At 35.7% G+C, this 14,173-nt stretch overlaps 1 protein-coding gene across 1 annotated transcript in view; it reads right to left on the bottom strand.

Annotated features, from left to right (window-relative positions):
* TM9SF3 (transmembrane 9 superfamily member 3) overlaps positions 1 to 14,173 on the bottom strand; it is a 74,967-nt gene that overhangs the window by 49,490 nt on the left and 11,304 nt on the right. The window contains exons 2-3 of the mRNA XM_027858099.1: positions 9,332 to 9,527; positions 3,420 to 3,539 (exon numbers count right to left, since the gene is read on the bottom strand). Coding sequence (XP_027713900.1) covers positions 3,420 to 3,539; positions 9,332 to 9,527 — 316 coding nt within the window. The remainder of the gene's footprint in view (positions 1 to 3,419; positions 3,540 to 9,331; positions 9,528 to 14,173) is intronic.

The raw sequence follows: 14,173 nt of genomic DNA, 5'->3' as shown, positions 1-14,173 counted from the left end.
TTAAGTGACTTGCCCATTCACACAGCTAGAAAATGTCAGAAACCTGGCTGAAACCCATGTCTCTCTTGATTCCAGGTCCAACATTACACTACAATGCACAAGATCTCTCTACAAAAAGCTTGTGAGGATAATAATTTATTATTATTCCCTTTTTGCAGATAAGGAAACAGATTCAGAAAGGTTCTTCACCACGTTCCCAGCAATCCAGGCTATTCAAAAACTTGGAAACATCTTTGACCCTCTTAACCTGCCAATATCCACTTAATCTACAAATTCTACTGATTTCTCTTCGTAGTGTAGGTCATATGAAATGTGACCTACACTGTTTTTCACATCTATTTTTTTCCTTTTTATGCTCATTGCCACTATCAGCATTTAGGTCCTTAACACCTCTGCCTTGACCATTGCAATACTCTCCTATAAAATCTCCCTACCTCGAGTCTTACATACTCTCCAATCCAGCCTGTACATCTATACCACAGTGATGTCCCCAAGACACCACTCTGATCACATTACTCTGTGAGGCTGTCCTGGGCCCTCTTCTAATCCTCCTCTCTACTCTCTAACTTGATGACCAACTTCAATAGCATCCATGAATTTTATTATCATCTCTATAAAGATAACTTCAAAAAATATATATTATGTATGTACATACATGTGTTTTCATAAGCATATTGTTATATAAATATATATTTACTCATACATATTTATCTATAATTGCATCTAGTCTAACTGGATGTCTTTGGAGGCATACCAACTCAACAAGTCCAAAACTAAACCTATTATCTTCTCCCCAAAATCCTTTCTAAACATCCCTATTTCTGTCCAGAGTATTACCATCCTTGTAGTAACTCAGTAACACAATGCTGGTATTATCCATGATTCCTCATATTCTCCCTCTCACATATCTAATAGTCAGAATTTACCAGTCCTACCTCCACAATATCTCCAGTAAACATCCTCTTCACCTCTTACCTGGACTACTGGAATAACTTCCTAATTGGTCTTGCTACATACCTCAAGTGTTTTTCCTCTCCAATCCATCCTCTACACAACCGTATATGAGATTTTCCCAAAGTGTATGAGTCTGACCATGTCACTATGCCCTCCTCAAGCAACTCCACTGACTCTCCCCATTGCTTCAAGGATCAGTATAAACTCCTTTGTTTAATTTTTAAAACCCTTCACAACCTGGTTCCAAACTGTTTTTCCAACTTTGTCATATATGATTCCATTTCTGGCAATCTTACAGTCCAGGTGTTCTTCAAACATGTCACTCTGTTGCCTACCTTGCTACTTTTGCACTGGTAACATCGCATGTCTGGAATTACTCCCACTTTAACTCTACTTCTAGCAACACCTTCCAAATGAAGCCTTCTGCTTTCCCTGCGTACTCCTAGAATAAATATGACTTCCAACTACCTACAAAACAAGGGCAAACACCTCAGCCTTGCACCCATGGTTGGAAGTTAGATCTGGAACAGATTGTAAACACATGTAAAATTCAATCTATTACTCTCTTGTATAAACTCCCTCTCCGACCAAATGGCCTACTTTAATGCCCCCCAAAAAGGCCTTTGCTTTTCCTTCCTCATATCTCAGTTCATGACATTTCAACTGACTGATACACCCTCCTCACCCATCCAAATCCTGTCTATCCTTAAAAGACCAAGTTTAAATTCCACCTTCTCCAAAAGACTTGCCTTGACTATTCCAGGTGGACTTCCTGTTCTGAATTCCAATTAGCATTAACAATCTTGTAATACTTATCATTTGTTACCCAGTATTGTTACCTATTGCTTAATGTATATGCTTGCTGCAAGCACCAACTAGACACTAAGCTCTGTGAGTGTCATCTGTGTCTACACCAGTCTCAGAGTCTAGCACAATGCTGAACACAGAGCAGAAGTCCAAAAAAATTTGTTGGTTTGCTGACTGATTATTGGTTTTCAATTCACAAAGAACTAAGAAATTCAGATAATTTCTTAGACCATGCCACTATTTTGTGTAGATTTGCTTCCAAGGCAACCTTCTAGAGAAGCTCTCTGTCATTAACAGATTTAAAAAGAGAACTGATTTGGTATATCATTCTAAGACTTATTAGGTGGTGATTGGTCACTATCAGTGGCAATTATGAGCACCCCCATACATGTTAAAGAATAGCCCATATGAACAGCATGGTCCACTTTTCACAAAGCAGAGGGACAGCATTGAGGTAAGAAAAGGCAATAGCTCAAAGCCCAATGCTGGAGGACTCCCCTCAATAACCTGCCACCTCATAAATCAGGAAGCCACAGTCCTGTGAGAATTTAAATTACGTATTAGAACTTCAGGTTCTGTGTTTGGGCTACTTTTGTGCTTTAAGTAACAATGTTCTCTTAACTCATTAAGTCCAAAAATTTTTCTTAGTACCTAGCATAGTTCCCACTAATGTACCCGAGGGCCCAGAAAAAAGACAGTGTAAAATCCCTCCACCACTGCTATTTGCTACATACTGCTAGACTTCAGCCTATCCCCGAGGTCAATATAGAACCAGAACTACAATTGACTTGTCCTCCCTTACTTAGCCATGTAAGGAAAAATAACATGGGACAGGAGTGCATGAGTGAAATGAATCTTCATTTGCCCTCTGGAAAAAAGATATGATTTTATATATTCATACCCAGTATGGAGAGATAGGTAAGCAACAAATAACTGAATGGGATTGAATGAGGAAGCTAAATAACTTTCTAAATGTTCCTCTGTCAGATTTTCATGGCATGTTTCATAAGCACCATATATTTCAGGAACAGCAGGCACTTAAAAATTCAAATATAAGTCCAAAAATATTCTAAAGTTAGATAACCTTTGGATTACATATCATTATGGATTTTATACACTAAACTCTCCTGACTAGCATAGCTTATCAAAGGCTAACTGTTTGAAAAGTATTCAAATCACACATGAATTTTTGGAAAAAAACTTAAGAAACAGCAAAACTAAGGATATTCACAAGAGCTTAACCATATCATATTACTAATCAAGAGCCAGAATTAGCCAGATCAAATTTAAACCCACCTTTCCATTGTATGAAATAATCACCTCAAGACTACTTTAACTTCAAGTTTACTTTAAACCTCTGAATTTCAAATTAACTTTGTCTCACTCTGCAAAATGTGTTGTTTTCTTTGGAAGGTCTATGTTGGATTTAGTTTTTTCATAATTTGGTTTTAATAAGAATGATGCTTACTCATAATTAGTAATAGGGATCTATGACAACACGGTAAAATGAATTATTTTTATACATAATGTAAACATGTACAGAGTAGAGAATTACTTTAATCACTGTAAAGGCAGTAACCAATTCAGTGCAAAGTGATTAAATAAATAATGCTGATTAAGAAAATGTCAAAGTACACTTTAAATTATACATTACTTACCCCATATTGGTAAATCATCGATGTACATCTGGTACCAGTAGTGATTCTTGATAGCATATACAAAAGCATCTCTTTTTGCTTTGTCTAAGTCAATTTCACAGTAGTTGGTCTGCACGTCATCTGCTTAAGTTAAAATAGTCTAATTAGACCACAAACTTATTTGTGAGGTATACAATGAAAAACACACATGAAAAAAGTCACTTTCCCTAAACTTGTTATTTTCTGATTTTAAACATTTTTCAGTAGTTTTATCTTCTATAAAATAGGAGGGGAGTAATGGTAAAATAAGACTAAAATGATCAATACACTGCCTACTAACTTTAATAAGAATGAATAGATCATTGGTTTATTCTTAAAAAGATTAATGTGGAGGTATTTAATAATTCTGAAAGAAGAATATATTTTAAAATTATGCTTTTCAATTTTACCCATAAAATGATTTTTTATTGAAGTAATTTTTCTTTCAGTCACTAAATTATTTAACTGTGGCTGGTAAATTCATTCTCAAACTACCAACAAAGATGAAAGCACTATGTGTGTATATTTTAAAGAAATGTTCCTTAAGAAGCATATATTTTAGAAAATGTCATGAATACAGAGAAGAATGGAAAAGATTTATGTGAACATGACATACAAAGTAAAGTAGGTAGAACCAGGGAACCAACACTGCTGTTGTTCAGTTGTTTCAGTCATGCCCAACTCTTTGTGACCCCATTTGGGGTTTTCTTGGCAAAGATTTTGGAAGGGTTTGCCACTTCCTTCTCCAGCTCATTTTACAAATGAGGAAACTGAGGCAAAGAGGGTTAAGTGACTTGCCTCAGAGCTAGTGTCCAAGGCCAGATTTGGACTCAGGGAGATGAGTCTTCCTGACTTCCTGGCATTCTATCCACCAGCTGCCCTGGGAAACAACATATATGACTACAATATAAACAGAAAGCATAACAAAACAATCAAAACTGAATATTTTGAAATTATAATGAACAAGCTAGGCCCCAAAGAAGATAATGAGAAGATACCTTCCCCCGTACTTCTTTGCAGAGGAGGGGAACCAAAGATGTGGAAGACCAAATATAATATCAGACTTTTTTTTGATATTTTTGTTAGTTTTGCTAAATTTTTATAAGGGCGAGCTCTCTAGAAGGAGGTAAGGAAAAATATAATGGAAAATAAAGGTGATGTAAAAACAAATGACATCAATATACTTTTTTTTTTAAAAACAGGATAGGAAAGTGTGAGGGAATAATAAAAATGTGCTTATGAAGATAAGACTGGAATAACATAAATTGTTTCAAATAATGGGGTCAGGGGACCAAATGATATGACAATGAGCAAACTGTTCTAGGCCTTTCTCCTCCACTGGCTCTTCCCAACTTAAAAATACGTTAACAACACAATTCTTGTCTTCTGAGGTGCAGAAGACAGAGAAGTCAATATGATATGAATTTCCATTCTATCTTATAATAGTTTCTTTGATTATGAATGATAAACCTTTTTAATTATAACCCTTCTCTCAACGTATGATATGTCCTCTTATACAGATATTTTATGAAGAGCTCTTCACAAAATAGAGAACTTACAAACAGAACCTACTGTATATTAAAAAAATCAATGATAAAAGCTGTAACTAACTACCCATTCCTAGGGACTGGAATCCTTATTCCAAAAAAAAACCCAAAACCTGCTGCAGCCCAATAAACGGTCAAAGGACACAAACAGTTCTCAAAAGAAGAACTACAAACCATTAACAACTATATGAAAGAATGGTCCAAATCATTAATAATAAAAGAAATGCAAATTAAACCAACTCTGAAGTTTCACCTCACACACTGCAAGTTGGCAAAAAGGATAAAAGTTGGGAATATTCAACCCCCTTACAGGGGTTGGAGGAAGATAGGCACATTAGCGTACTGCTGGTAGAGCTATGAATCAATACAACCATTTTGAAAAGGAATTTGGAATCACATAAATAAAGTGACTAAAATATCCAAACTCTCTGACCAAGAGATTCCACTACTTATACTCCATACACTTAAGGCCACTTTAAGAAGAAAGACTTAATATTCCTTATATACAACAAACTATTTATAGCAGCACTTTTTATGAACGCAAAGAATTGGAAACAAAACAGATGCACATCAATTGGAGAATGGCTAAACAAAGTTTGGAACTTGAATATGACAGAATATTATAGTGCTGTAAGAAATGAATATGATGAATACAAAGAAGCATGAAAAGATCTAAATGAACTGATGAAGAGTTAAGTAGAACTCAAGAAAAAACAACATACACAATGACTGTTGTTATGTCATTTTTTCAGTCAAGTTCAATTCTTCGTGACCCCACTTGGGTTTTCTTGGCAAAGATACTGAAGTTATTTGCCATTTTCTTCTACAGCTCATTTTACAGATGAGAAAATTGAGGCAAATAAGGTTAAGCGAGTTGCCTAGGGTCACAAAGCTAGTGTCTGAGGACAGATTTGATCTCAGCAAGATCAGTCTTCCTAATTCCAGGCCTGGCATTCTAGCCACTGTGCCAACTAGCTGACCCTTACACAAGGGCTTACAACAGTGTAAAGAGTAAAAACAAAGAAAAAAACTATCAAAAGTAAATGTTGCAGAATTACATGGCTCAAAAAAAAAAAAGAGATACTCCCCCCACTCTTCCACAGAAGTGGGAAAGCCATGAGTAGGATACATAAATTTTTCAATTTTTTTCTAAGTGAAAATTTTTAGAGTTGCATTACCAGGAGGAAAGTAGACGATTTAATACAAGTGTCTGTTGTGTACACACTACACAAAAAGCCTCTCTATATGTTTTTTAGTTATGTGTTAGTTTGGAGGATAGTGTATTTTCAGACTTTTTCAATGAACTGAATAGTTATGCTGATTTTCTTCTTTTTGTTTTTAAAAAAATACATCATTTGTTATATATGGGATAGCTCTCTGGGAGAGGGAGGAGGGATACTGGGGGAAATTATGGTGATATTAAAAGCCAAAGATATCAATAAAAACTTAAGTTTTTTTTTAAAAAACTGATAGGACATTTGTAAAGTTGTATGGTAAAAATTGAGTTCAGGGGCAAACCTCACACCACACACACACTACAAAAACTTTAACTTAATTAAATATTTTATTTTTTTTAATCAACACACAAACTAAAAGAAAAAAAGGAAATGACCTATTCACCTCAACTATGGAGAAAAATTTTTCAACCAAAAAAATTAAAAGAAATTTTTAATGGGATTATACAGATTAAAAAAAACTTCAACAAAAAGTAGCATCTCTAAAATAAAAGGAAACAGATTAAAGAAGATGTCTACAGTACAAGTATCACATAAAGATACAACATTCGCAATCTATATAGAACTGATAACATATCTGTCAGAATAAAATGCACAAGCTCCTAAAGGAGAAATGGGTCTTGAAATCTGTAATCCTGATCCTACAAAATAAACCATTTTTAAATAAATTAGTTAATAAATCGCATAAAAAGTTGTCCAAAAATAGTTCTTAAAAAATAACAAACTACTGGCAAACCATACGAAAGACTGGTCCAAATCACTAATAAGAGAAATGCTAATCAAAACATCTGAGGCTTTACCCACCAAATAAGCAAAGATCACAAAAGATTCTAATCAGTCAGTGTTGGAAGAGCTGCAAAGACAGGCATACTAACACTACTGGTGGCATTGTCAACTGGTCCAATCGTTCTGGAAAGAAATCTGGAATTATGATCCTAAAAAAAGTCATCTAGTTCAACTCCCTCATTTTACAGAGGTTTAGAGAGGCCCAGAGAAGTAAGGTGACTCGGTCGCCTTGGTAGTTTAAGTGGCAGAACTGAGATTTCAATGCAAGTTCAATGACTCCAAATCCAGCACTATATGATAAGGCAGAATGATAATAATGGATAGAAGAGAGTGCTGCATGTGAAGTCAACAAGACATGGTTTCAGATTTCACTTCTGACTCATATTAACTAGGTGACCATGGGCAAGTCATTTCCCATCCTGGGCTTCACAAAACTCGATAAGATCATGAGTTATAGGCAGCTTAGTATCTACATCAGTGGAAGGAGCCTATGGTAATGAAATCACAAGCCGTTATACGATTTGAATAGGGAAATTCTAAAGAATTTGCTGAAAAATGACCAAAGAATTAGGTACAATAGATGACATTTCTTGGGGAACACAATCCATTCTCTCTCTCTCTCTCTCTCTCTCTCCCTCTCTCTCTCACACACACACACACACACACACACACACATTTCTCCAAGGTCACAAAGGCATTAAGTAGCAATATGAGAATGTGAACCCAAGGACTCTGACAATACAGTGCTTTTTTTTAACTATATAACTGCAAGTGTTCTAGGCACTAGGGATAAAGAGACAAAAATGAAATAGTCCATGCTCTCAAGGAACTTAAATTCAATCAAATATATGGATATAATTCAGAAATAATTAAGCTTCTAGGTAAATAAAAAAAAGACTTGGTATTCAACACACAAAAAAGGACCTAAAAATGACAAAACTGCCATCATGTCATAACTGTTCTTTCCTCCAGCTCCTAAGTAAATATTCCATTCATTCAAAATACAAAATCTATTTGTAGTTCACTTCTCAATCTTTTTCAGTCTGGCTTCTGACCTCATCATTCAATTCATATAGCTCTCTCCAGTATTACCAATGATCTTTAATCACTAAATCCTCAACTTTACTGACTCCTCTGAATCTGACACTGTTTTACCCTCCTCCTCGAGTTTTTCTGACACTATTCTCTCCAGGTCTTCTTCCCCTTGTCTGATTCATTATTATCATGTGCTAAATATATCATCATCTACATCCCATCCCTTAACTGTGGGTGAGTCCAAAGCTCTTGTTGCCCTGGGCCCTTTCTTGGTAATCTCATCAGCTCCTATATATTTAAATATCACCTACCCCAAAGCAGACCAGAATCACCAATAGTCAACCACTGCAGAGAGCAAAGGACCTTTCCTTCCCCTGCCTTAGCCTAAAAAAAGAAGGTACCGGGACAGATGATAACCACCAGTAGTCAATCTTTCCCTTTCCCCAACAAAAGACCCATTATCCACTTCCCACAATGCTGGACACCCTATCTTATTCCCATCGTTTCCAGAGGTACCCTGGAATTCAACTCTTTGTCAGTTCTCGGACCCAAATTTCCCACGCTATTGTTCCCTATAGTCTTCATGGCCCCACTATCTTGCTTACTACTTTGCTGCCAGGCCCTAAAAGCTACTGAGTCATTCCATTTGTCATGAAAATGCACCCTCCTTTACATGATGTCTCATCCAATGAGAACGTGACCAATTTGAACACTGGCACATCCGTGCTGTCCTATTTGTATTCCCAGTGCTCAGCACAGAGCAGGAACTTATCACATGTTTTCCCCTCCCATTCCATCACCTCACAAAGCGACCCAAACCACTGCTGGGCAACTCTAACTATTAACAGTTCTTCCTGATAGCAATCCTTAATTGGTCTCTTTACATCCTCCACTCACAGCTCCTGGTTCTGTCTTGTGAGAGCACACAAAACAAGCCAATCCTTCTACTACAGGATAGCCCTTTAAATACCTGAACTCAGTAATCACGTGCCCCTTAAAAGTATTCTCTTATCCAGGCTAACCACACCCAGTTTCTTCAATATAGTCTCCTATTAACTCAAAGAATATTTGCAGGTTGCTAGAAAAAGAATATCACTTAAACTCTATGAAAACATTTTTCTAAATTTCCTAAATAGATTATAAAAGTAGTCTAGGTACTAAGGTTTTTCAAAATGTTTCAATGGAAATCTTTATTACATCATGTATAGAAGTTTCTAAGTAAATATTTAACTTATAGATTAAAGCATTTCTTAGTGCCCAATTTAAAATTTACAAATTCTGAAATATTTACCTTTGAATTTTATATCTAGGCCACTGAACTCCAACTCAACTCCTTGAAGTGCTTCTCCCAGTGTTTCATGGTAATGGCTGATGCTTTTTTTCGATCCCACACAGAAAGGAAGCGAGAAGTATTTATATGTTTCTTGGCGATTATGGTATGGTCCTACAGTATTCATCCATAAAACAACTTCTTCTTTATCTTGGTACTAAAAAGAAAACACATTAGAATATAAAATTATGAACTTAAGTTAAAGTACAGCATTTTTTTGGACAGAAACATCTAAGCTAAAATAAGGGACCAAATACATTTCAATCTTAATAAAACCCTATCTTCCATATGATTATACTATAAACCACCTTAAAGATTTGTTAGAACTTTAGTTATAACAGCCCAAAGGATCTATTATTCAATTCAATAAACATTTACTGAGCACCTACTATAAGTCGGCACTGTCAGGTGCTGGGGATACAAATAAGAAAAAGGGCGGCCCCTACCCTCAAGAAGTTTACAACCTAATGTTGTTGTTGCTCAGTCATTCAGTCATGTCAAACTCTTTGTGACCCCATGGACAATATCACACTAACACTGCCCATAGGGTTTTCTTGGCAAAGATACTAGAGTGGCCTGCCACTTTCTTTTCCAGTGGATTAAAGCAAACAGAGGTTGAATGACTTGCCCAAGGTCACACAGCTAGTAAGTATCTGAGGCTAGATTTGAATTCAGGTCTTCCTGACTCCAAGTCCTGTGATCTATCCACTGAGCTACCTAGCTGCCCCTTTATAATCTAACAGGAGAAGACAAAACATAAAAGGAACGGGGGGGGGGGGGCGCATCCCCCCACGGGCGACACAAGTGGGGAGAGTATCATGTTGCAAAGACAGGAGAAGATGGAAAGTCAACAAGCAGTCTTCTACAATGGAAAGTTTTGGGAGAGGTTTAGTGTCCCACCCTCCAGCCCTCCAATATGAAGGAAAGGAGGCTGAGACAAGTGGGAAGGAATTAAGTCATCAGCATGGTGATGAGATTTGGAGTGATTAGATTATCCTGGAAAGAGCATCTCAGCAGAGCAGTTGTTACATCTTCATGGAACTTTTCGAATTCTATCTAATATAGATATTTGTATGTGTGTACACACACACACACACACACACACACACACACACACACACACACACGCTTGTCCTCATATACATACATGTGTGTATACTTTTGCTCCTACTAAAATAAATAGACCTTAATGGCACGGTCTTAATTATCTTTGTATCCCCAAGAGTACTCGAAATACAGAGCACATAACAGACATTTAATAAATGCCATCAACATTGAACTGGGGGGAAAAAGAATACATAGTGTTACAGCAATACTATTTATACCACTGTAAATAGCAAACCAAGAGCCTATTTTATTATCCACATTTACACAGGACAGGGAAAAAAGAAACAAGATTGAAAAACAGTCCAAAAACTAATTTTAGCTACTAGTATCCTTCGCCAATAAACATGATATTAACAAGTAAAACAAATTATGGAATTTCATCTTTAGTCTTCTACATACCTTCTAGTATGCATACTAGAATTCATACATCTAGCCAGAGCTAATCTTTCCCAATACTGTCTTCCCCTGATATAAGCCTTAAAAGATTCAGTTCCAGCTCCAACACAATATGACCAAAGGTAAATCACATAAACTCTAAAAGCCTGAGTTTCCTCATTTTATCTGCAGTTTTTAATTCATAGGATTGTTGTGGTGAAAAAACTTTGTAAAAAATGCTTTATATAAATTCAGTCATTATTCTTATTAGTCATAAATTTCCCTCAACATCTCATTATAAGATCTATCATTCATCAATTTATCTAATTCTAGGTACCAGTCACTAATAGTCACTATCTGGTTTAATGTAGGAAAAAACAATTAATCCCTCTGAATCTTAGTTCCTTCATTATAAAATGAGAAGGTTGAACTAAGACATTGAGATTCCTTCTGATTTTGAATTTCTGTAATTTTTTAGCTACTTGGTTAATTCAAAAATTAATTAACATAGGTTAAGAATATAAAAATAAAGATATGTAACAAGTTAAACCAACTTAAATAGCACAGAAAATTCAAAAGAGGCAGACATTAAAACTACATGCCTCTCTCCTACACTGAAAGTCTGTGGACTTCAATATTGATACAAGCACCACAAGAAACAAAAAGTACCTTATTCAAATTGTGCCTGTTACTAACTCTACTTGTCCATTATTTCTGGTTCAAGCTATTTTTTTCTATTCTGATTCTCATATCTTTCCAAGCATTACTTCATTATTAGTTTTTACTTTGCCAGATGCTATGCCTAATCCCAAACCTACTCTCTAGCTCTGAATACTTCCCAGAGATCTATACTTGGCTCTTTACATTCACTGATATGCCATATAGTATCTTTACATACATGGTTATTAGCTTTGTATGTTTAATAACAATTTTCTAATCAACTTTTATTCCCTGTAGAATACCTTCTGCCTAAAGCACAATCACAGCATACTGGAAAAAACGTTTACAGCCACCTTCCACTCTAGGATATTGGTTACTTTACTGGTTTCTGTTATAGAAGCAAAAAAAAAAAAAAAAAAAGGCAATTTACAGAACCAAATCCTTAAAATCACAAAGAACAAATAATGTAGGAGGCTGTGAAGTGCAAAAATGATTAATAGTTCTCGATGGCAAAAAAAAAAAAACTATTTGTTAAAGTAAATGGAATCTTTTTTCAATAAACTGGTCGATTTTATATTATGGTGTAGTAGTATGGAGCCAAAGTCAAAGCCAGGAAGAACAGGGTGTGTTCAACTCCCTCCTCAGCTGTGTAACCCCCGGCAAGTCATTTAACCTTTCAGATTAAGACTCTAAGGTGCAAACAAGGTGCTGAATTGCACTGAAAGAAGAAATTCTCTTTAAAAGGAGCTCCATATATCATTGAAATCATAGATCTAGTCTCTGCCCCCATTAGAAGACATGGCTCTCTAGGAGGGGAAAGTGAGAAGGATTCAATAGGAAATACAGCTTCTGTAAAAATAAAAAGACAAACCGGGAGAACATTGTAACAGCCACATTGTTCAATGACTAACGTTGATAGACTTAGCCCTTCTCAGCAATACAAGGATCTAAGACATCTCCAAAGGCCTCATGATGGAAAATGTTATCCACATCCAAAGAACCATGGAGTTTGAATGCAGATCAAAGCATACTATTTGCTATTTTTTTTTCTTTTGCTGTGTTTTGTTTCCTCTTTCTGGTGGTTCCTCCTATTGGTTCTAATTCTTTCTTACAATATCACTAATGTGAAAATATGTTTAATAGGAATGTATACGTATAGCCTATATCAGACTGCACGCCTGTCTTGGGGAGTGAGGGGAAGAAAAATTTAAAACTCAAAAGTTTATGGAAGTGATTGTTGATAAATCAAAATAAATCAATAAAAAAATAAAAAATAAAAGGACAATAAAAATATAGTTTAAAAATAAAGTACATTGAAATGCAAATGCACTAAATTCAGGCAATTCACAAAGCACACTGAAAGGAAGGAACAAGCCATTAAAACTGAATTCTATCAGGATACCAGCCCCTAGATTCAGATTAGCCCCAAATCTAGCTGTGAGACTGTGGGTCTCAATTTCCTCATCTGTAAACTGATTTAGATCAGATAATCTCTAAGGGTCCCTTCCAACTCTTAATATTCTCTAATTTTATGAGTGGAATACATTTTAGTATATAATTCATGAACAAAAATGCAATTTAACAAGAAGAAAAATATGGATGTGGAGTCAAAGGACCTGGATACAAACTCAGGCTGCATGCTACTTATTCTTCGACCTTAAGTAAGTCATCACCTCTCTGGGCCTCAGTTTCCTTTTCAATGAGGTAGGATGACTTCTAAGGTCCCTTCTAGCTCCAAATACTATGCCTGACAAATCCTTCCCACTTCTAAAAATACTGCCTCAATTTTTTTCCATCTAAACACAGAATTAATTTTATAACAGTATCAAATACAAAGTAATATTTTACATATATCTTAGAGGAAAAAATCATATGCTTGCAATCTTATTGCCACTGGCTTCTCTTCTGACTTGAGCAATGTACAAGAAAATGCTCAACTCCACTTCCCTTTGTACTGTCTTCCTGAGAGAGCTGTTCCACAATTACCATCATACTGATGATGCCTCCTTAATCTCTTTCTCCAATTCCGGTATGTCATATAAGTTTTCAGGCCTTTATATTCAATTTGTTACTAGACATTTCCACTCAATCTGTCACAAGAAAAAACTTACCATTTACCTAGTCAAACATCTTCCCTTCCAATTATCCTATTTTTTTCTATGACACAACAATTCTTCCATTCACCCAGGCTTAACACTTGCAGTCATCTTCAACTAACATCTTTCTTTCATTCTATATATAGATCATATTTGCATAGGCCTTTAAAATTTACCCAAAAAAAGTAACATCCTCACAACAATCTTCAATACAAAGCATAAGTATTATTATATTATAGATGAGGAAACTAATGCTCAGAGAGCATTTGTTCAGAACCACAAATTCACTAGAGTACCAGGATTTGAACTCAAGTTTCCCCATTCCAAATGCAAGACTCTGTCCACTATATTATACTCAATGAGTACATTCTGCTGATTCTTTTTTCTTGTATCTTATGATAAGATCACAAATTTAAAGCTACAAGGAAACTTGGAGACCACCAAGTCCAACTCTCTCATTTTAAAGATGACAAACAGAAAGTAGGTTAGTTCTAACTTCCCCAAGGCTGCACTAACTCTCCATTCTATCCCTACCACTCTAATCCAATGCTTATATATTTAATAT

This window comes from Vombatus ursinus, unplaced genomic scaffold (assembly GCF_900497805.2).
Source record: "Vombatus ursinus unplaced genomic scaffold, bare-nosed wombat genome assembly UNPS02000749.1, whole genome shotgun sequence".
Lineage (NCBI taxonomy): Eukaryota > Metazoa > Chordata > Mammalia > Diprotodontia > Vombatidae > Vombatus > Vombatus ursinus.
Note: the sequence above shows the minus strand (reverse complement) of the source record. Positions and strands in the feature narration are given on the sequence as shown.